Below are 24,328 nucleotides of genomic sequence, written 5' to 3' on the forward strand. Positions count from 1 at the left end.
CTTATTCTAATATATATATATATATATATATATATATATATATATATATATATATATAGATAGATAGATAGATAGATAGATAGATAGATAGATATAGATATAGATATATACAGTTGAAACCAGATGTTTACATACACTGTGTTAAAAGACACATAAACCTTTTTTCCTCACTGTCTGAAGTTAAATCACACTAAACCTCTCCTGTTTTAGGTCAGTTAGGATTACTAAAATTATTTCTATTTGCTGAATGACAATAATGAGAGACAGAATTTCTTAGAGAATTTTTTTTATTACTTTCTTTCAAAGTCAGAAGTTTACATACATTTCCTTAGTATTTGGTAGCATTGCCTTTAAACTGTATGACTTGGGTCAAACGCTTTGGGTATCCTTCCACAAGCTTCTCACAATAGTCTGCTGGAATTCTGGTCCATTCCTCCTGACAGAACTTGTGTAACTGAGTCAGGGTTGTAGGCCACCTCACTCGCACATGCCTTTTCAGATCTGCCCATAAATTTTCTATGGGATGGGGATCGGGGCTTTGTGATGGCCACTCCAAAACATTGATTTTGTTGTCCTTAAGCCACTTTGTAACTACTTTGGCAGTATGCGTAGGGTCATTGTCCATTTGGAAGACCCATTTGCGTCCAAGATTTAACTTCCTGGCTGATGTCTTGAGATTGCTTGATTATTTCCACATAATGTTCTTTCCTCATGATGCCGTCTTTTATGAAGTGCACCAGTTCCTCCTGCAGCAAAACAGCCCCTCAACCTGATGCTACCACCCCCATACTTCACAGTTGGGATGGTGTTCTCAGGCTTACAAGCTTCCTCCTTTTTCCTCCAAATGTAACGATGGTCCTTATGGCCAAACAGTTTCATCAGAGCACAGGACATGTCTCCAAAAATTAAGGTCTTTGTCCCTGCGTGTATTTGCAAACTGTAATCTGGCTTTTTTATGTTGCTTTTGGAGTAATGGCTTCTTCCTTGCTGAGTGGCCTTTCAGTCCATGTCGGTACAGGACTCGTTTCACTGTTGATAATGACACTCTTTTACCAGCTTCAGCCATCATCTTGACAAGGTCTTTAGCTTTTGTTTTGGGGTTGATTCGCACGTTTCGGACCAAAACACGTTCATCTCTGGGACATAGAACCCGTCTCCTTCCTGAGTGGTATGATGGCTGGACATTCCCATGGTGTCTATATTATAATTGTTTTGTGTGTTTGAGGTGTAGCCTTAAAATATATCCACAAGTGTGCCTCCAATTAACTCAAATGTTGTCTGTTAACCTATCAGAAGCTTCCAAAGTCATGACATCATCATCAGGGCTTTCCTTCAATGTTTAAAGACATAGTAATCTTTGTGTATGTAAACTTCTGACTTTGAAGAAAGTAATAAAAAATTCTCTAACAAATTCTCTCTCTCATTATTGTGGCATTTAGCAAATAGAAATAATTTTAGTAATCCTAACTGACCTAAAACAGGAGAGGTTTATTACTCCTGCTGGCATCAAGCTGCAGTCTACAACTGAAATGATTACTTGATAAAGTGATCAGCTGGTCACATAAAACAAATACACACATATGTGAATTTGGACCTCAGGAAATAATAATGTGAATGTTCCACAGATTTCTGGACAATTTGATCACTGGAGAAAGTGCCTGTCGGATGTATTGATAATGAAAATAATTGCACAGTTCTACTATGATGGAATTACCCTTGATTTGGTTTTCTGTGTACACACAAACTACAACTTTACAACGAAGGGGCTCAATGTGACCCTAAACAAATGTTTCATTATCAAAATGTACAGAGAGAAACAAAGTAGAGTAAATCTGGAGGTTTTGAATCCCAATCGGTTATGGAAGATAAAATATTCAGTAAAAGCTAACAAGGAATTGTCATTTCAACATAACACAGAGGAAGATTTCAAGTGACTCATATGAGCTTTATACAGTCCCTCTCTCATTTTGCCTTCAGATTTATTTACTAATCTCAGTTACATGTTTGCTGTTTATATGAGCTATCATCCTGACTCCATGACTTTCCATACACCACATCTAAACGTGGCTGAAATCACACATTACTACAATAAGGCCTCAACTGGCAATACTATTTTGTATCAAAATAAATACATTTCTACTAGTTCTACAATAATACAAGCATAAGAATGTATTTGACAGTTTATTTATTTTATTTTTTTTAGGATTCAGCACAATCAGCACATGAATCCGCTTATACTGATACATGACTGAACTGAAATAACAAAGTTAGTTTGTGCTTTTCAATCATTTTTATTTTTTTATTTAGTTTTTAATGATAGTTTTCAGTTCAGTTTTTAATGTTTTTTGCTGGTTAGAGTTGTATTAGTTTTAGTTTTTTATTAGTATAGCATGTGCCAGGCTATTTAAGATGTTCAAAATAAGTATTACAGTAAGAACACAGGTCAAGGCAGTATGCTCAAAAGACATTATCTTATTCTGTCTTTATTTCTTGTACATTTGTCCATATGCTAATATGCTAATTTGTACATTTTTGCTAATACTATTTTTATTTTATTTTACCAGATTTTATTTTTTTCTTATTTTTTATTTTATTTAATCTTTCTTTTATCTGTGGTTCTTAAGAGTGTTTTTTTTTTAATGTACAACTAAGCTACTGTGACCAAGCAATTTCCCTTGTGGATGAATAATGTTTATCTAGTCTAAGTCTATTCGTGGTTCAGTTTTTTATGCAAAAACATCGTTTGAATAAAACAGCCACTAGGTGGCACCAGAGGACTTGAGAAAAATATCCTTCAGTCCTCTGCTCTCTGTAGGGCAGCTGCAGTAGGAGCAGTGATGGACTGCCATGGGAGGGAGGTCTCAATATGCGTATAGTCTACCTTCTAAAAGCCTCAGGTGGACAGTTTGACAAAGTAAGTTTAAAACTATATATATATGTATATTTAGATGGATACTTTTATTTTTTTATTTAAAATAATCTATAATATAAATAATTGCAACAAATTACAGGCCAATAAATGATCAAAAATGCATTACAAAGCTGTATGACTGAAAATCAGCCATGTGAACAGTAGCCCTTTTCTCCTACAAGAAAAATAAACAGTTTTATTTTATTTTCACCATTTATTTCACCATTTTCATCCATTTATTTTATTAATGGCTGGAAATGTTAACTTGTGAGTCCATGTGTCCAAACTATCAGAGTGTGAGCTTTCCAGCCTGACAGCCGTGCGCGTAGTCACGTGACGTAACTGGACCGAGCGGCTCGGATTCGACAACATGTCAGGTTGCTAAGTTAGCTAGTCAGCTAGCCGGACTTAGACGACTAAATGATGTGGCTTGAGGAAAACCCCGGTTTGAGACGTGCCAGCGATAGGACAACAAGGGCTTTGCACAGATGAATCGACTATGTCAGAAACTGTAAACACAGCCCCGCACTTTGACGACAGGAAAACGGTGAGTTGGGCCTTTTCTAGTCACTAGGCTAGCTCCAGCTAATACAGTTAGCTAAGTAGCTAGCGTTAAGTCCTCAGCTTGCAGCATCAGCACCACTGCCTCAGGGCAAACGTTGCATAACGCACTATGTAGTCTTTGCCTTAAACGTGACAGTTAAGGCAATGCCAGTGAGCTTGGAGCTGATGAACATGTGACCTAGCATTAAAAACGTCCATAACAGCCAACGTTAGTGCAGCTTGTAAAACAAACTGATTTGCTGAGTTTAATCGCTAACGTTTAGCCGTTTGCACATGGAGATAAGAAGTCAGAAATACAACTGCAGCGACCAATGACAACACACTCATCAGCAGCAGTTCTGCTTTACTGCAGTGCAAACAGCTTCTTAGGAGGACTCCCACTTTGCTGTCGGGTTTTCGCATACAAGCGAGAGTTGTAGCTCTCACTTAAACCCTCAAATGAGTGTTTAAGATCAGAAGAGTGTAGACCTCCATACTGCTGCTGAGAACCGTGGCACTTCATTTGAGCATGCACCAGCTTTCTGTACATTTCCATAATTATTTGAATAACAACATGTAGATGTGTCTCCTTATATGTGAAAATAGGTATTTTCTATGCAACAGGTATTTTTTTTTTGCAGGAAATACTATAGGGAGGATTAGCCAGATCTTTCCAATATCATGTCATGCCAGAGATCCAGCCTGCGCCACCGCAAAAAAAAAAAAAAAAAAAAAAGCCCTAAAGAGTTTGGATCTCATACTTCTCAGGAGCATGTGCACCCCTGTACTCAGACCATGCATAAGATCACTTCTTAGACAGAGGGAATGGGTAAGTGGTGAATTCAGTAAGATGGCAGTTAAATTTGCACTGCAACGTGGCTGCCACATACACTCTGCCTTCAGCACTTGTACATACGGTATGGACTGCGTCAATTTGCAAAATCTGGACATAATACAGACAGCTCTCACAATCACTGATCGATGTGTAGCAGCAAAATGTTGCCACCACCTACTCTTTTCTTTTTTTTGTCTGACCCCAAAGCTGTTGCGTCAGAGCACACTCCAAAATGAATGTTTTGACTCCCTGGACAATGAGACTGGTACATCAAAAATCCACTGGCCAAGCAACAGAATAATGAATGACCTTTTTGTGTCCCACATTTCACTGTGGGATCAGTCAAAGGCTTATCATGTCTTATCTCATCTTATCTCATATAAAGGTAGAGGAGAGGCCAGAGCAAAAACTGAAGAAAAATTCATTCATTCATTCATCTTCTGTACCCGCTTATTCCTGTTAAGGGTCATGGGGTCTGCTGGAGCCTATCATCGGGCGAGAGGCGGGGGGTACACCCTGGACAGGTCACCAGTCTATCGCAGGGCTAACACAGAGAGACAGACAACCATTCACACTCACATGCACACCTACAGCCAGTTTAGAATCACCAATTAACCTAATGAGCATGTCTTTGGACGGTGGGAGGAAGCTGGAGTACCCGGAGAGAACCCACCTAGACACAGGGAGAACATGCAAACTCCACACAGAAAGGCTCAGTCGGCCCATGGATTCGAACCCGGGACCTTCTCGCTGTGAGGCATCAGTGCTAACCACCTTTCCACTGTGCCGACCCTGAAGAAAAATTATGAAAGAAAATTTAAAGGTTTTGCAAACGTTTAGGTGCTTCTGGCCACCCGAAGATATTGTTAGAATTTTATCTTTACTTCATTGATACTCATCAAGATCTCTATAATTCACTTAATGGTTAAATCATTTTAACAATCCCTGGCATTTCCACTTGCCAAAATTGTATATAGCAGTTGTGCTGCTGGGGTGGCCATTTTATTAGCTCTCTGTTTTAAGGTTTCCAAGACTTTTGATCAGTAATTGAAATGTGTATCCTCTGGTTAACTGGATGATACAAAAGTGTCTCACTCTTTTGGGATACCAAGTGACAAAGTGGGATAGCTGAACTGTGACTCTGTGGTCCAATTTCAGGGTGGATGTCGATCATTGCATTGTGACAGATAGCCATGATGTATTGTTCTGAAGGCTCTTTATTCTGCAGGCAAGCTTGTTGTCTAATGAGGATCCCCTCAGGCTCATTACCATAAATTAAACATGGCGTGAGGAACACCACCTCGTCAGCCATATTTCTTTATTAGCACTCAGTGGAAATGACTCTCACATCCCACACTCATTAGTAGCATCGCTGAGAGATAACGCTCAGCTTTCACACCATCTCTGTTGTGTCCACAAACACACGGGCTTCCCAGTGGACATAAGCTTATGGATGCACCACAAATGAGCGATGGAGTTTTAAGTTAATTTGTTCATGATAAGCACTTGAAGAGATTTATTTGTGTTTCATGTCAAGGCTCAGTTTTATATAATTGATGCACATACGTCACATTTGTCATGAAGAACAGCTTCTCATTTGCCCGCGTGTTATCAAGAGCTTCCTGCAAACAATGCCAAGTGGTATCAGGCTCCAGGGGACAGACCGTTGAACTGATTGGATAGGCGTCTTTCCGGCTGTAATGTTGGAAACACTTCAACCTGTGTTGCTCTAGGTTTTGGTGCCATATCAGTTTGTAAGGTGAAGTGTGGATTACAGTGTAAAAGAAGTACAAAAACTGTTGTGGATGGAAAAAGACCAGGTCTACCTTTACATAGTCAATTATTCATAGGTAGACTCCAGGAGCATTACTCTTAACTGATGTGGTGTTGTGACCTGGGTATGACCTGTCTCAGAAGTTGTCAAAGATGCTTTTCGGTTACAGTTTCTCATCCTATTTTTTGTTTATTTTATTTTATTTATTTCTTTAACAAAGAAACTTTGTCACTTTGGGCACGTTGAGTTCTGGGTAATTGTAATCAACTCACCATTTTGAAAGTTTTTGCAAACCAGACAATTCAGTTCAATTCAATTCAATTTTATTTATATAGCGTCAATAACAATACAAATCGTCTCAAGACGCTTTACAAAAACAATCAGTCAGTTAAGGAAGAACATTAGAAGAACAGATTAATCCATAATATAATCATTTGTTGAAGTCCTCTACAGTAGTTCAGAATGCATCTCATCTTGGCTGTCGCCAGGGTTTTAGAGGGCATTGGGTCCCAAAATAATTTAGATTTCTGTGATCTAAATAAATGCATTTCAAGATTCTTGGAGAGCAACAATTGATCAGCAGTGGCTGTAAACCTTGTCAGTGGGCAGTGGCATAAATGATCTCTGAAATGGATGAGCCACACTTTCTGGAAAAACAAAAAGGCTAAAATATGGGAGCAAAAGCTGCCAGAAAGAAAACCTTCGCACCAGTTGCACGATGCATACATGATCTAGGAGAATACAAGTAAGATAAAAAAAAAAAAAAGCCTTTATAAATCTCCGGGGGGGGGGGGGAATTTTTGATTATTTAAGATCGGGTTGGGACTTGAATTGGCCAATACTGAATGTTAAAAGACCGGTGTCAGATTGTGGGCCAGAAAAACTTGATCGAGACATCCCTAGTTTCAATGGATGATTTAGTGTCGATTATTACCTTCTTTGACCAGAAGCATCTTTGCCCCTGAGAACCTTCTCAGGATCTCTGTTTCTATGAACTTGCATCACTGCAAATCCTGAAAACCTGTTATTTCCCATGCTCGACTTAAGCTAGGTCTTCAGGCACCTCAGTGTAGGGCTTAATGTGTTGATGGACAGAGGAGGAACAGGAACATAGTCATACACAGTGGAGCGGAGTTGAATTTGTTTCCAACAAAATGGCTGCAATCTGAGAATCGAGTTGTTTAGAGTCTGCTATCGTGTCTGCTGTAAAAAGTATTGACATATTGTAATAACTTTAAAAGGCGAACACTTTACAACAATTAAGGCATTTGTTCAGAATGCTTAAACGCTTATTGTCACATACATCGTTGTTCCGGTGTTACCAGACTTATATTCTTATAAGATTTGACTTTAGCTATGCCAGGCTAGTAAGAGTAGTAACTTATTAGATCCTGTTGACATTTTCTATTCACGGGATTAGAGCAGAAGTTGTACTTGTTCTGTGAAATATGGTGAAACTGATTTGTGATATAGAATTGTTTGATTTTTTAATTACATTTTAAATAAACAAAATAAAAGTCAAAATCCTTATTGAGTTGTTTCTCTTTGATTAAGCCCTGCTCAGTGACACGAAGGAAGGAAAAAGCAATGGTCAAGGAATTGTTTGCTCATCAAAAAGTCAGCATGAGGTACAACAACGCTGCTTAATTGTTAATGGATCACAGTGAGGTGCAGAGCTGCAAAGGTGCAGAGTTTCACTCCTGCAACATCAGTTAGCACATGGAGGCGAGTCCTATTAGACCCATGGGTGTAACATGAGAAGCAGTTGGTCTGTGGAGTTAAACTGACACTCTTGGAGATCTGTGTGACACAACTGTCATGCTTCTTAAATCAGAAGTGCAAGTCAAGAGGTTGTGCAGCTGGTATAATACCAAGGGAATGTGGTCACCTAAATAATATAGAAGTGTGACATCAGTGTTGTAAAACAGGTTTCAGTTAAGAGTGATGAGGTCAAAAAAAAAAAAAAAAAAGAGTGATGAGGTCGTTTCACTGCATGCTCCTCTCTGTGTTTACCATGTGTCGATGCTGCTGAGGACAGTTAGGTTTGTAACTCAGCACCTTGGGTTTTGGATGTGCTCCCTGGTCCCGCTGTTTCCTCATGGCACACTCACCTGCTCCCAGAGGTGCAGTGGTCAGACTGACACATGAGCTGCTGAAACAGCGGCTCAGTTTGCACATTTCCTTCCCTCTCCCCTGAGTTATCCTGCCAGGCAACGCTGCTCACTCTGCTCATATCTCTTCTGTGTGCACACCTTGTGACTGTTTGCATTATTGGCACAAACAAAGCTTTAGCTTCTAAGCTGTTGGCTTTTTTTTTTTTTTTTTTTTTTTTTTAAAGTATATTTTTTTTCCACCAGCCTTTGAAACAATGTTTCTTCACACCTTTCAGCCCCTGCCATGGCCGCTGGTGTCAGCATACTGAGTGACCTGCCTTACTCCACGAGTGGAGTCCGCAGTGGAGAGATCAACTCAGAGATGGAGACAGGTAGGACAACTCTGCAACACAAACACACACAGGAAAAACTTGGCACATGACAGTAAACTTGAAACCACTGAATTCAGTGCTTACCTATAGAGAGACCCTGGCGTTTTTTTTTTTTTTTTTTAATGATGCCATCTCAACTATTAAAAACTATACCGTATATGAGATGTATCCACATAAAATAAGATCATGCATTTTGTATCAGTCCGTCTTTAAATTACTGTAATAACGTGTATATTGTGTTTAGCGACAAATGACAGTCTTTTTCTCCGGGTTTTGACAAACTCTCTTAATAACTGTAAATCTCCATGGTCTAAAATAATCTAGAACATAAACATTGATTTTAAAAAGTGGCGGTAATGTCAATTTTAATTAGTGAACAACACAAATAGCTTCTCATACTACGTGAGTTAGTACGGAGACGGCTTTGGGGAGGGGAGTGATAGGAAAAACAACCCAAGCACAACGTTGTGAGAAAAAATGCAAAAATATTTCAGATTTGTTATGACACGATGGCAGAGTAAATTAGACCCTGGTGGGCCGCCATAGTATTAACATTGTAAGGGAAACCCTGTAGATAATATTTTAATGTGGGGCGTGTACAGGTCAGTTCAGCATTGAGACAAAGAGACTACATTAATCTCTGCAGTTTTGCACATTATAATTAAACTGGTATGCATACTTACACCTAGGAAATACTTAAATGACATTTGTTTTGGTGTGTCCTGGGTTGTGTATATCCTCGGTTGGCAACAACAGCAAACAATAAATCAGATCATAAATGCCTCAATAGTAAGGATAAATCAAATTTCTTACATGTGGGACTGTTGGGCAGACAAAAAATCGTTCTTATGCCATCAGGTCGGTGCAATTTGCTGCCTCCCAGAAAGACAAACTGCTGATCATTTATTCCTTCAGCTAGTACGCTGTTAAATATTGAGTCAAGAAAATAATTATTGGCTGGACTGTTCTTGGCACAACACGCTTTAGGTAGAAAGGCTATGTGCAATTCATTCATCCATGTATTTTTTTTCAGTTATTTATTACTCATATTTTAACTTGGCACTTTCTTGATTTTTTTCTTAGTTATTAATATGTGTTTCTAATAAGCACATACCTTTTATTCTAAGCTGTTACTTTTATTAATTAATTAATTTTCTCTTAATTTATTCTCTATTTTTTTATTTTTATTTATTTTTTTAAAGTTTTCTCTTTTATCATCATTTATTCTGCTTTTGCCTTATATTAACTGTACTTGAACCCAGGCCATATCATGCTACTCCTGCTATGTATTATTGTTGTGTGAGTGGTTCTATGTTTAGATGGTGGACTGTAGAGACTACATTGCCCTTCGGGGGTTAATAAAGCTTTCTGTATCTGTCAGAAAAACATTTGTAGAAGTCACATTCAAGATTGGACTGAAAATCCTGATGTCTTTCATTTTAGAGACAAACGGATTAATGGATTTTTTGAGACAATCTACAGATGGATTGCTAATGAAAATGAATGAAATTGCTTGTTTTTGTTCTACACACTGCAGGCTATGTGGCGTCAGTCCATTTTGTGTGATTTGAGAACAAAATTAATTTAGGCCAGGAATGATTTTACTTGAAATATCCTGCTAGTTCAGATGTGTCGTCTGAATCCTTTTAGCTCTAAAATGTTTCATCATGAGCTCCAGAAATTAAATCCAGCCCTGGCTTTAAGACAGTTCAAAGAGAGGAAGATTTTCAGCATATGTATCTTAGTGGTGTTAGGGAGGAATTTGTGGTGATGCCGATGAAAAAGAAGAAGTACCAGAGTCTTGTATGTCTTATGCCTGAAGGAGTTTATTTAGGCTTGATCGAGGAGTAGGCTCGATCGAGGAGAACAGAAGCTTCGTCATCACAACGTAAGTGCATGAGTCCACCTCAAATTCTAAGGGACAAACAGTAAAGCTCAGATTCTTATACTAGAAAGGTGGGCCGAGGCAGCAAAGGGGAGATGTGTACATATCCAATTGGGTATTGTACATAAACATGAAGATAAGGACTCACACCAACTAGGAAACACAAATTGTGTCGAAGGACGTTATCATCTAACTCCACAGCTGTGCCTGTAGACAGCCAGACAGTGAGATTGAAGACGCCAAAAGAGGGACCATGGCCTTGGCGTGTTCCTCAGAGAGAAAATAGGGCAGATAACTGACCCCAGCAGTAGGGAAGAGAAATTATTCTCTAACAAGTGGCCAGAGCCTGTGCAGGCAGTGATAGCCTGTTCTCTGACGCTGTAGCCCTCTCTCATCTTGCTGTTAGTCACCCTTCCTGCTGCTCCCACGCACACAGCCTCAGTGATCCAGCAGTATCACCTCACCTTTTGGCTTCAGTTTGATGGTGGACTGGCTGCTGAATTGTTGAGCAGCCTTCATGCGCAATGCTTTGTCTGTACCCAGTGTGTACAAGTCCCCCTGTTATTACTGATTGTCTGTTATTGATTATACAGTCATTCATATCCTGTTCCATTAACGGTCTAGTTGGTCCAGCTGGGTCCAGCCATGGGACTGTCCTGCTTTTCTTTGTTTCATTTTGTTATTAAATAGATGTTGTGGCACAAAATAGTCAGGTTCTGTTTGAGCTGTGAGACACATTTACACTTACTGTTGATATTTTCTAGTCTACGTTGTTAAGGGAAAAAAACATTGACAAATGTAGCATAGAAAAATAATAACACTTTTCTTAAAGATGATTCATGGTGTTATCCAGTCAATGCCTGATCTATTTTTAAAAGTGTGTTTATTACAACATGTATGTATTAGTTAAACAACGACAAAATACACTGCCTGGCCAAAAAAGAAGAGAGGAACAGCTGGCCAAAGAACAACAAACCGCTGCATGTCCACGAATAGATAACCATTAACTCCAATTCATGGGGCTTACATTGTGAAAGAGTGGTTCAGGGAGCATGAGACATCATTTTCACACATGGACAGGCCACCACAGAGTCCAGACCTTGACCCCATTGAGAATCTTTGGGATGTGCTGGAGAAGGCTTTGTGCAGTGGTCAGATTCTCCCATCATCAATACAAGATCTTGGTGAAAAATAAATTGGTGGCGACTTTTTGTTTTTGGCCAGCCACTGTGTGTTTTGCCTGGGATTTTCGCACAAGGGATTGTTACATCTAATCCTGTGTATTAATGAACTAGTATGCAAAATGCAATGCATATGATACACACACAAAGCGCAGTCATACATAAATTTAAATCTTTACCTTCTTAAAGTGCTAGTCTCATTTAGTTTCACTTTAATAAATGCCAGCTGTGTCACTATTGCCCAATGAGTTAACACGATGGTGACTGAGCCTGTGACCCACTGAAGAAAGTACTGCAAGGAAATATTTTCATTATAACAAACTGCGAGTCTGTCACAGCGCAGTTTGTTATAGCTGGAACCTGCTAAACTGTTCTCAGAAAACACTCGATGGGTTCCAAGATTGTTGTGAATGCTACGGAACATTTCCCCTAAAGATGCAACTTCACTTCAAAACCTTTCAACTGGTAAAAACACATTTTGTGATTTATCACGAAGTTATCACAGGAAATGCCGTGCAATTTGTCAGTGAGCTATTGTTTAACAAATATGTGCTTATAAAACCTGCTTTTTTGACAGCAGATCAGTTAAAAATATTTCCGTGAATAATTGAACAAGGAATCGCCACAGCGAACAGGATGAAGATTCAGAGAACTTTATTTATTCCAGCAGTCGATCAATCAATAAACAAACAAGCAAGCCAAGGAAACAATAGATGCATGGGCACGTAATAATCACAAAATCAGTACTCATTAAGATCATTAAAATAAGTAGTAGGAATCCAATAAATAAATAGATAAAACCTTAAAAAAATCTAAAATGAGTGGGGTCTGTGTTTAAAAGCTTAATAGCAGAAGGAATAAAAGACTTAACGTAACGATTCGATGGACACATTATATCCACGACCGGAAGGCAGCAATAAATACTCAGACGACAAAATGAGATCTGGTTAGCTGAGTATTGATTTTGCTCTCTGAGCGACTCATTCCTCCTGCTTGGTGTCAGTAATTTTTGAACACACTTTAACAATTGTGTTCAAGCTATTTTTCACCCTTCCAGACCACCCATTGAACAAGCAGATAAAGGAAAAAGTCAAAAGGCTTTCAATAAAAGAGTGGTAAAAGTTACATGGAATAGTATCTCAGACATTAAAAGAACATCATTTCCTCATTAGATTAGAATTCTTTGTTTACCCCGTTTGACAATAAGCTCAGTGTTTTCTTTAAATTTGAGCTGCGAGTCAAGCATAGTGCCAAGATATTTGTAAAAGTCAACCATTTGGATCTGCTCATTGTGAGCGATGCTGGCTTTTGGTGTGCCCTGATGTTGCCTAAAGCCAATAATCTGTTCTTTAGTTTTTGATACATTTAAATCCAAGAAGTGATCATCGCACCATTTAATGAAGGCAGGTAGGGCCTGACTATGACCTGAATCTTGGCCCTGATGGAGGGTCAGAAGGCCAGTGTCATCTGAAAATTAAACAATGTAGCTGCCCTCTTGTGACATTCTGCAACTGTCTGTGTACATAATAAAAGGTGACAGGTGACAGGACGCAGCCCTGGGGCTAGCCCGTGTTAGAAAGTCTGATGCTGGACATGTGTCCATTCACTAAAACCCTCTGATTTCTGTTTGTAAGAAAATCTAAAAGCAATGCTAAAAACTGATCTGGTAGCTTAAAATATGATGCACGGTGGTTGATTACAATATGAGGCTGCATCTTATTAAAGGCGGAATAAAAATCAGCAAATAAAATCCTTGCATGGGACCTTGCATGGGACATGGGACTTTGTCTAAAATGAAGAGTTTTGCATCATCGACACCCTTACCGGCTTGGTAGGCAAACTGTAAGAGGTGTAATTTGCCATCTATCAGAAATACCATCTTATCTTGGATGCCCTTTTCAAAAATCTTCATAACAAGTAATGTTAGTACAACTGGTCTGACGTCTCTTAGCTCCCTGGCATTTTTACATTTTGCAGTAGGCACAATGGTGGAGGTTTTCCAGATTGTTGGTATCTGGCATCGTTCAGCACACATATGAAAAAGTTTAGAGAAAACCTTACTGAGCTGTTTTGCACAGCAATGTGCATCCGCAGATAGCATCCGGACCTGCAGATTTCCTTATATTAACTTTTTTAAATACACTTAAGATACATTCCTCTGATATTAAGAAATCATTCTGAGGTGCCATTAAAGTTTTAAGCGAGGAAACATTATCCGAATAGTCAGCTATCTCAAAGCGAGAAAAAAAGAGTTAAAGGCATCTGGAAGGTCTGACTCATCTGTCCCATTTAAGTTGATAGATTGGTTTCCATCATTAACATACTGATTAATTTGTGCCATTGCTTTTATACCTTGCCAGGCTGCCTGAAGATTGCCACTAGTGTACTGTAGCTCTATTTTTTCCGTATATTTTATTTTAGCCCTCCTTATTTCATTCCGCACTTCCCTAGAGACCATCTTCCTTTCCTGGGGATGACCAGTGAAAAAGGTCTGTTTCTTTTTAGTAATCCCAGGTTTGTTATTCGGATATATAAATACTTTTTTGATAGGTACAATAGTGAGAATGTGACATAAGATGAAATGGTATCAATAAATTCATTTATGGTCAGTGATGTAACCAGCTCTTTTCATTGTGCCCCGGTGTTCGCAGACTCATGGCATGTGCAGTAAAAATCTGATTGTGGTCACTCAAAACGTGCACATGTAATAAACATATTGTCACTTCGACTGCACTTTCTATTACTACCATAACTACTTAATTATTATGACTATTACTGATCCTTTCTAGGTCACGTGAACCTGTCGACACTCTCAAATATAATGGAACAGGACACGAATTACAATATTGGTATTAACATGAAGTAAATTAACTGGTGTATTGTACATCTTAAGCAGCCATTTATGCAGTTTTCATTTGCTGGATTTAGCTTTATGTAACCACTTGTCTTTTAATGATTAAAAACAGAGAAGGGTGTCTCATTGTTAACGCTGGTTGATGCTGCGTGTTTGCAGCAACACCAGATGAAGAGCCTTTAAACATACAATAACTGCATTTTAATCTTTCAGTTACAAGCCGCCTGCCTCAGATCTGTTCTGTGTTTGCCTGTGTGTGTAATGAGTGCGCACAACATTGGCCCCCTTTTACCTCCCACTGACGACTTTGGAAATGGTTGTCATGGTGACACTTCAAATGGTGCTGATGAACTGATCGGCAATAGGTGATTGTTGAGCGATGATTCACCGTGGGCACAGAGCCGTTGAGCCAGGAGCTTTTGTCAGTACCTAGATGCTGGGAGTGCACAGCACAGCCCACACTGTGAGATGCAGCAGCACAGAGGACGCCGCTCCTTAGCTGGGGAGACGATGGCCAGCATGAAGTGGCACAACCGCAGACACTCTGCTTCGGACATCCTGCTGAAGGTCCTGCAACGCAGACGCAGCTCTGCCTTGGAGATCCTCTCCTCCTCCTCCCACAGAGTCATGGTGGCCGTCAGTGTGAAGCAACCTCAGCCCCCCACAGAGCCGAAGACGAGGAGATGTAACCACGCTGAACAATTAACAAGTGCTTTGCATTTAGGATAATGACTAAAGTGTGGCGTAAACACAACTAATTGTTGTCAAATACGTTTTCCTCGTGTTTCTTTTTTTCCCCAGCCAATGCAAGGGTCCCTACAGCAAAGTACACCAAGATGGGAGAAACCCTGAGGCATGTCATCCCCGGTCACATGCAGTGCTCCATGGCCTGTGGAGGGAAAGCCTGTAAATATGAGAACCCCTCTCGCTGGAGTGATGAGGAGCAAGCTATCAAGGGACTCTACTCGTCCTGGTACGTTGGATAGTCTTATAGTTTGCATGTACTTTGTCTCTCAGAGCTGCTCTCAGTCACCTCTGGTCACTGAAGTCCACATCAACAGTTATATAAAAAGTCAATACATTTGTCCTTGATTTTGTTTTTGACTATAACCATGTCAATGTTTTTAAAATGGAACAATTGAGCATGTCACATCTTTAGTTTTAGTGCATTGGGGTGTGTACGATTGTGCTTTAGCTTTGGAAGTGAATGCATCACAAAATAACATCCCTTGTTAAACAAACCTTATCAAGCTTTTCTTTCACTTACAGGATTACTGACAACTTGCTAGCCATGGCAAGGCCCTCGACTGAAATCATAGAGAAATATAATGTAATTGAACAGTTTCGAAGGTACAGTCTCGTCCCTTTACACCTCACTTGAAACATTTAAAACCTTTTTGTTTGGTTTACTCTTGTGTGGTTCTCTATTTATTTCATCTTTATTTGTACGCTTCACTTAAAAGTCAAATGATAAAGGTTGTGGAATGGGTTGTTTTAGTTTTCTGTATTCCCCCTTAGTCAGATGTCGGTGTTTAAATATTGTGATGTTGACTTATTGCGACCTGTTGTGTGGATTGCTGTGCTCAGGTGTGGTTTGAAGACGGTCATTAACCTACAGCGACCTGGAGAACATGCCAGCTGTGGCAACCCGCTGGAGCAGGAGAGTGGCTTCACTTATCGACCCGAAACTTTCATGGAGGCAGGCAGTGAGTTTTCATATCGGCTAACTATTCTCTACAACATGACCCAAACAAATATACACATGCAGTTATAACAGTTTGATAGTCATTAGATGACTAGTGTGGGTAGATTTGTGGATTTTTGCACTCGCACAACTTAAAAAGGAAATTGTGTGACTAATCTGTATCTTGGCTTTATACATGAGAGTGAGAAGCAGTAGCAGGTATTGCGTGACAGGTAGATTTAACATTTCCCTCAGTGCCATCAGTGTTGTGTTTTGCCTACATCCAGAATGTGATGTGGTCCCTAGTAACCAAGTAATTGCAGAGGGATTCCACATATGTTTTCTGTTTGAAGGGTGGTATTCTTGACTCCTCTTCCTAACAAGCTCTCCTGAGATGTTAACCAAGCTGAAGCATAAACTGCTATTTGAGTGGTACTGCCTCTGATTTGACATTCAGCAGAACGTCTCCTGCATAAACACTGGCTTTTTATCTTGCTGCAGGTAGGGCTGGGCGATATATTTATATAAAAAATTTATTGATATAAAAAATATATTGATATAAAAAATATATCGATATATTTGTTGATGCATACGGAATTGGACCATATCGCATATATCGATACAGTTCAAATTTGCGCTGTGATCCTTGCTCCAGGCAAGCCGCTGACCTGGAGTTCTCTGCACTGCTCCCCTCAGATGAGCAACAAAATTCTGTTATATGCAGAGGTTGCGCTAGACTTTTTCGCGTCATTTTGACTGACACAGTCATAAAAATCCCGTCATAATCTATTTTTACCCGTCACTTTAATTTTTTTAAAATGATAATAATGCAATTCAATAGCATTTAATTTTCATTAAAATTTCATTAACTTTAAGTAAAACGCATATGGTTTGCCGAGCTCGGACGTGTGCATCAGTATAATCGGTGTACCAGGAAATCGTCCACTGATAAAAGTTCCGCGATGTTTGGAATGCAAACTGCGATTAGAGACAAGAGTCAATTAATAATGTCACTCGCCACCAAGTGGTCAGGGGTGTGCAATCTGTCAAAATGACAGATGGCCTTCAGATTTTTCCGTCAGAGTTTTAAAAAAAAAAAAAAAAGGTCAATCATGGAAAATGTTCGGTTAACACGACCCATGGTTATATGTAGGGAGAACAAGTTACAGCCAGGGGTGGAAGCACTACAAACCACCTAAAACAGTGGCACAAACTGCAGTACGAAGAGTGTGTGAAACTGCGTCGTAAGCCATCTACAACCCGAAAAAGCTCCATCAGGATATATATCGTATATCGATATTCAGCCTAAATATATTGGGATATGACTTTTGGTCCATATCGCCCAGCCCTAGCTGCAAGTCTATGAGATAACCATTTTGAAAATGTTCCCTTTGACTTTACAGAAAGTTCCTTCCAGTGACAGTTTAAATAATGGCTGTTATTCTGCAGGTCTGTTTCCACATAATCTACAGGGTCTACAGAGTAATTTTCAGAGTTGAGAAACAACTAGCTCTATGGTACAGAATTGGTTTAGGATACTCAACATTTGTTAGTAGGATCAGTTCTGGTTTTATCTTTTCATGTGGATGTGTTGACAGGAAGAAAAATACAGAAAATTGATGGCTGTACCCTTTATGCACAGCGCGAGATAAAACGTACACTTTGTTCCACATAATTATATATCTCAGTCATTATCTCTTCTGCACAAAGAAAAAAGTGAAGTACACAGTACTCCCTTTAATTTGTGATGAGAATTCACTGTTATTAGTAGCTATTTTTTCCCAAGAGGTGTGAGTGGAGCTGTATTCTCTTAGCAGCCATGCTCCCTGTACATATCACACATGTATGATTCACCCTTTGAGAGAACACTAGACTTCCCTTTTGCTGTCAGCTGTCTTCTCTCTCATGCCCAAGTATCTTTTTTTATTTACTTTTAGTTTTTTTTTGTTTTTCCATTGTGAGATTGATCTTGTATCACTGCAAGGGTAATGGTAGTTGAAAAACAATGATAACGTTTCTGGTTCTGGTTGATGAAAAAATGTCATTTACTCAGCACGGCATGTACATAAGTCATATTTTTTGATTTATTAACCATGAGCATTACAAAATTTAAGTATCTCTTACCCACATACATGATCTTCAGTGACTGAGCACATCAGAGATCAGATACCAACTGAACTGTGTGCCCTCTAGACTAGGTTAACTAAATCTGCCACGATGCACTGTAACTCACTGAAAGATAACTGTATTCTCTGGCTTTGTGTATTTCAGTCTATTATTACAACTTTGGGTGGAAGGACTATGGTGTGGCATCTCTGACTACAATCCTTGACATGGTGAAAGTCATGTCATTTGCTGTCCAAGAGGGAAAAATGGCTGTTCACTGCCATGCCGGTCTTGGAAGAACAGGTTTGTAACAGGTATTGAAATTGCTTAGCACCATGCTTGTTCTTTTGAAAATAAGTTTTTCATTTTGTACCTTCCTTCATTCAGGAGTATTGTTGGCTTGTTATTTAGTATTCACAACCCGAATGAATGCGGATCAAGCCATCCTGTTTGTGCGAGCCAAAAGACCCAACTCCATCCAGACCAGAGGCCAGCTGCTGTGTGTCAGGGAGTTTGCTCAATTCCTGGTTCCTCTGCGCAGTGTGTTCTCCTGTGCAGAACCCAAAGCAAGTGCTGTCACCTTGTCCCAGTATCTTACCCGGCAGCGCCACCTGCTGCACGGCTACGAGGCTCGCCAGATGAAGAACGTGCCAAAGATCGTCCAGCTTGTGTGCAGACTCCTTATCGACATTGCTGCCAACAGACAGGTGGTGGTAGAGGAGGAGTGGCTGGAGATCCCCGATCTTACAGCCGAGGTGGAGAAGACTGTATCCCAGCAGGCTCTTCAGCAGCTCGGTAAGGAGATGAGAGGGAAAGGAATCCCTGTTCTACCTTGTTCATCTCAACCTGTCAGTCCACCAGCACTACAGGCCAGACCTGCTCATGATCAGCCTCTTGCCAGTGACAATGAGCTTGACCCTCTGTGGAGGCAACAGAATGTGGAAAGCCCTCTGAGATCCTTTCTGTCTAACAACAGAAGCCTCAGTGATTCTGTCCTTCACAGTGCTGGGGAACGACAGCGCCATTTAGAAAGTCTGAAGAGAAACAAGCCAATCAACTGCTTGATCAAGCGTTCCTTGTCTCACGGCAACCTTACAGCCTGTACCTCTCCCAGATTTTGTGACCTGTCTCCTCAGGACATTACCAGCAGCATTCAGGAATCTGATACAGAAGCAAAGCAAGACACTGGATCCCCTCTTTTAAAAAAGCTTCACAAGGGACAACATAGTTTTTCTTTAGACCTTTCTGATCAGGGAAGAAAATCCCACTGCACTACCATATTGTCAGCCTTATCAACCAAGAGCAAACTGATAGCCAGTGAGGAGGATGTGTCCGTGGGTGGAGAAGGGGATGCCATAGATGTTCCTTTCATCACCCTCCAGTCTGAGCTCTCCCCAGACAGCAGACGTCTGCTGGTGACCAAGGCTCTGGCCATGGACATGACCGACAAGGATCTCACCTCCAAGGTCTCAGTGTGGCAGGTATAACCTATTTAGATAACCAAAACTTCTTATAATATACCTTATACTGACAGGTAGCTATATGAAACATGTTTAAATTACTGTAATGATTTCCACAGCTACATTTCCTCTTCTGATGTTGGACAGTTTGTTTGTAGGTGAACACTATGACTGCAGAGCAGCAGGATGAAAGGAATGATCTGTGAACTTAATAATATGTCCTCATTCTCTAAATAAGTCCACCCAAAGTAGCTTACACCATAAAGTAATATGGGACTCCATGCAGAACTAGTCTCCTCATCAAACTGTCAGTCCAAATGTGTGTATGCATGGAAAACAGACTTGGTGATGAAGGGTTGTTTCTTAAAACATCAGACTGTAGCACTGACACACTGTACCAATACAAAGCGTGTCTTATAATGTCGTAATTTGCTTCAGTAAAGCCAAATAAAAACCAGACGCTCCTATAGCCCCACCAGGTGGATGCAAAGGTCAGCAAGTGGGAACAGAAAGGATAGGACTCAGTGTTATCAGAACCACCAGCGTTACATGCTCTAATCATGGCCAGGTCCATTACATCCATTAGTGTCATTCTTGTAAACGTGATATATTATGTCCTTGAGAGAATTTCTCCAAATTAGACACAAAAATCCAGTTGGACTCAATGATGAACGGCTGCTTACATTTTGGTGTTCGAAAGTCAAAATCAGTGTGATGTCACAAAACGTGTCCATAACTCAAATTATGACAAACTTTCATAAATGTTGAATAAAATAAAATGTCAACTGTAGATCCCAGTGACATCATAATTTTTTACCAAAAATTGACATGCTGTACACTCCCTTGCCTCTTTGTTAGTGAAAAGAAATGTACTGTACTATAAGATCCCTGCACCGTATCCCCCTTCAAGACTGTCCAGATTCAGTGTTCAATGTTCAATTCAACTGGATCATCAGTTTGGAGGATGTAGTTTGTGGTGCTGTTAAACTGGACCGAACTAAATGAACAAATTGTATTGTATATACACTTCAAAATAAAATTTAATCAAATTTCTGTTATTTTAAACAAATGCTAAATACCATAACCTTCAAGAGGACAAATATTAGATGTAGTTGTTTTCACTAGCATACCTAATAAACTAGCAAGTGAGTGTATATTAGACAAGTCTGAACTGGTATGGATGTAAACTGCGACTGAGACTCCCATCAATGAACTGCTCCCTGACTTGAACCTGTATGTTTTTTTTCCAGTTAACACTTCACTTCAGTTGGTTCATTGTCCCATTTTTCTTTGTCGTGATGTGCAGACAGAACTGAACTCCAAAGAGGGGGCATGGGAGAAGTTGTGCATGGAGAGAGACCCTCTGGTCCTCTCCAGTCTGATGTGGTCATGGCTGGAGCAGCTCAAGGATCCAGTCATTAGCAGTGAAGATATAAAAGCCCTCAGTGAGAAGAACGTAAACCCACAGAACGCCCTCGACTCACTGGAAAAGGTAACCGTGGTGAATATCTTCCAAAACATTTCTGGTTGAAGTAAACAGTGATAACATGTTTGATATCTTGGGTGGGTCCTGTCTACAGCTGCAGTTAAGGTATTAGGTTCGTGTCTTTTAGATACATGACAGGCTGGTTGTGGGGTTGGTAGTTGATAAAGAACCTCTTTTTCTTGCATTCTTTATGCAGTATTGAAACAAAGAAATGTTTGTTCAGCATGTCGATTAACATTCTCCACAATAAGGATTTGGAACATAGTCTAATCTGTGCACGGTTATAAAGGTCTCCAAATGTGATTTTTATTTTATTACAAATATATGTACTGGTAACTCATTGTACTCAACTGTAACTTTAATATTATGTTCTTAGCATAATGACATGAGAATGAGAGGCCAGTTTGGTTTCTAAGAAGGGGGGCTGTATGAGGTACATACAGTATCCATAGCCAGTTTAATACCCGCAATAATAACATCCACTGTGGCGGTCAGCACACTCCTAGTTTAGAGAACAGCTGTGGATGAGGTCAGCAGCAAATTCAGGCCCGCCCAAACAATGAGTGTCAGTTGAAGTGTACACTGGAGTGCGTCCTGGAGTGTAGTCAGACAGCATTTTCCCATGCTCTTCAAAGCCACGAGACTCCATTGACAAACAGTTATTTGCCTGCTACTGTGGGACTTTAGTGTTTTAACAGGTTAATTCATATCCAAACAACATGCCAACGTCACAGAATAACGAACAATTCAATCGAGGCAGCAAGCTGGAACTTTTCTCTTACAATTGGAAAGAACAGAATATAAAAACTGATTGTAGTCAGTGTTATCCTTTAGCTTGGCACTGGAATGTCTTTTATTCATGGGATTTTTGTGACATTGTCGTGCCTTTAATTGAATGTGAGAATAAAACTTTTGTCATGTAATGTGACAGTATCTTCCCTTCTCCTCCCCACTGATAGGGTCACAGGCTCACTTTGCTGTGTATTCTCGACTGTGCTGCTCATCTCCTCCCAGTGCCTGAAGAAGTGGAGAATAGTTTTCTTAACCAAACAATTAAAGTGTTTACTAAGGTGGGCATTAACACACAGTTTATGTTAAACATAGTAAGTTGTGTGTTTGGTGGGTTTTAAGATGTTTCCTCTGCTCTCCAGATTGACTCTGCCTCAGAGAAGAACGAGTCTTTATACATTACACTGAAAGCAATCCTGACTCCCATTCTTCATGAGCTGAGAGACAAAGCTGTGGAGGAGAATGAACATTTCTGATCGCCCTCAACATGACCAGTCTGACAAGAGGAAGAGTTACAAACAGGGTTCCGCTCTCATTTGTGGGCATTATTGCATTTCAAGCCAGTTCCAAACTGTTGTTTTTGGATCTGTTTAACACAAGATTATGTCATTTGAAGTCTTAGCTTTCTGTTTTTCTTTGAAGCTCTTAATAGTACTGCCATTCTCAATGTTAACGTGCCACTGTGGTCAGTTTGAAACATTTGTTGCCTGTTCTACTGCAATATTTGTGAGGGACTAGATGTTGCTTGTATGATCAAACTCTTAGCTGTTAGGAAATGACTAAGAAATGTTTTCATTCTGTTTTTGTTGTCTTATTTAAACGTGTAACTCAGCTTTCAGAGCTGTTGGGATGGGGTCTTATTTAAACCAAAAGATATTTTTACACTGTGCATATGCTACAATGTGTCTTATTTATTCAAATGTTCTTATGATGACAAGTCGCGCCCTTACAAGTTGCTTTGTTCCTCTAGAATATTTTGTGCTTTCTTGAGTCAAATGCAGAATTGTTTGCTGTTGTTATGGCAATGCAAACTCAACAGGCGACGGTGCATTTGCTTTTCCAATCAATTTTATGTTCTTAATATTGTGTGTACCAAAAACATGCTGTTCTGTCATACTGTCCATGCATTTGTAAAACGTCAATCTGCCTCTTCTGTTGCATTTAGCACAACACTGTCTGCCTCAACTGAAAGGGCCTGTGTCTGCACTCTGTGACGTTGCCTCTCCAGTGTGTGTGTGTGTGTGTGTGTGTTTTTGTGTGTGTATGTATGTGTGTGTGGCTGTTGAGAAAAGTAAGCACACCACCTTTCACCTCATATGTCTTATATTTGGACACAATGTAATGTAGATCTCCAGACACATGCTGAATGTGGAACACTAGTGGTAATACAGTTATAATTACATGAGACATTGTACTGTGGAGACTTTTCAACAAGCACTATTTTTTTCATTGTTACAACAGGCTACTTACGGAATTAAACACTACTTACTACATTCTGTCTGGATTGAGTCTTCCTATTCTCTTTAATTTATTTCTTAATTTGGGAAAGAAAACAAAGTGAGCAGGGAGGGGAAAACAATTCACCTCCTTTAATATGTGCAAATGTCCCGTATTCGTCTTTATAACGGTACAAATTTCTTGAAGATGATCATTTAATGTACAAACTACGGACAATAAGTCTGACAGATTTCTTGTTTTGGGTTGGTGCCCATACACTGGTTAAGCAGTCACTCAAATCACAAATGGCAATCAAATAACAAACTTCACGCTTTGTGAAGATGAGCTGATCATAAAGAGACGAATGCAAAAAGTGTGTCAAGAATGATGGGGGCAGAATTGATCCAGCACCACATCTTTATAATATCCAGAAAGATGTTAGTTTGGGAAAGAAAGAAAGCAGAAAGAGGTGAGGCAGTCATCACTAGTATCAGGATATGACACACTGGACTTAATTTGGCTCCTCATAAAATAATTTAACAGATGTACACGCTGGTCATCCTGAATCAGTTCATCATGTGCTGCTGAAACCTAGGCGCTATGAGGAGGAAATGAACTAAAATCATAATTAAGGAAAGTGCAGCCATGATTCACGTCATGTGCAATTACATTCTTTAAGGAAATTGGGTAAATGGGAATCATTTGGGCCATTTCCCGTTCTTTTTCTGCCTATTTGTCTCTCTCCAGTCTGTTAGATGGCGCCCATTCATCTGCGAGCTGGTTTCCCAACCTCCAATTAAGCCAAGAGAAGAAGAAAAACAAGCCGCAACCAGCGAACCACGAAGAAGAAGCAGTAAGAGGGTGGAGGAGCGTTTCGACATGGCAGACAGGTGGGTAG

General features: G+C 39.8%; 1 protein-coding gene across 2 annotated transcripts; it reads left to right on the forward strand.

Moving 5' to 3' along the window:
- Nucleotides 1-3,272: 3,272 nt before the first annotated feature.
- ptpdc1a (protein tyrosine phosphatase domain containing 1a) lies at nt 3,273-23,783 on the forward strand. Of its 2 annotated transcripts, none has more exons than XM_084543944.1 (10): nt 3,273-3,458; nt 8,453-8,548; nt 15,270-15,441; nt 15,738-15,818; nt 16,056-16,174; nt 18,424-18,561; nt 18,646-19,739; nt 21,025-21,210; nt 22,164-22,274; nt 22,356-23,783. In XM_084543944.1, the coding sequence occupies exons 2-10, from the start codon at nt 8,461-8,463 to the stop codon at nt 22,467-22,469; spliced, it is 2,103 nt and encodes a 700-aa protein (XP_084400070.1). In that variant the 5' UTR covers nt 3,273-3,458; nt 8,453-8,460; the 3' UTR covers nt 22,470-23,783. The 2 variants fall into 2 exon arrangements, with proteins under 2 accessions (XP_084400070.1, XP_084400071.1); XM_084543945.1 differs by having other exon boundaries at nt 22,172-22,274; nt 22,356-22,489.
- Nucleotides 23,784-24,328: the final 545 nt, after the last annotated feature.

This window comes from Chelon labrosus (genome assembly GCF_963514085.1).
Source record: "Chelon labrosus genome assembly, chromosome: 4".
Taxonomy (NCBI): Eukaryota; Metazoa; Chordata; class Actinopteri; order Mugiliformes; family Mugilidae; genus Chelon; species Chelon labrosus.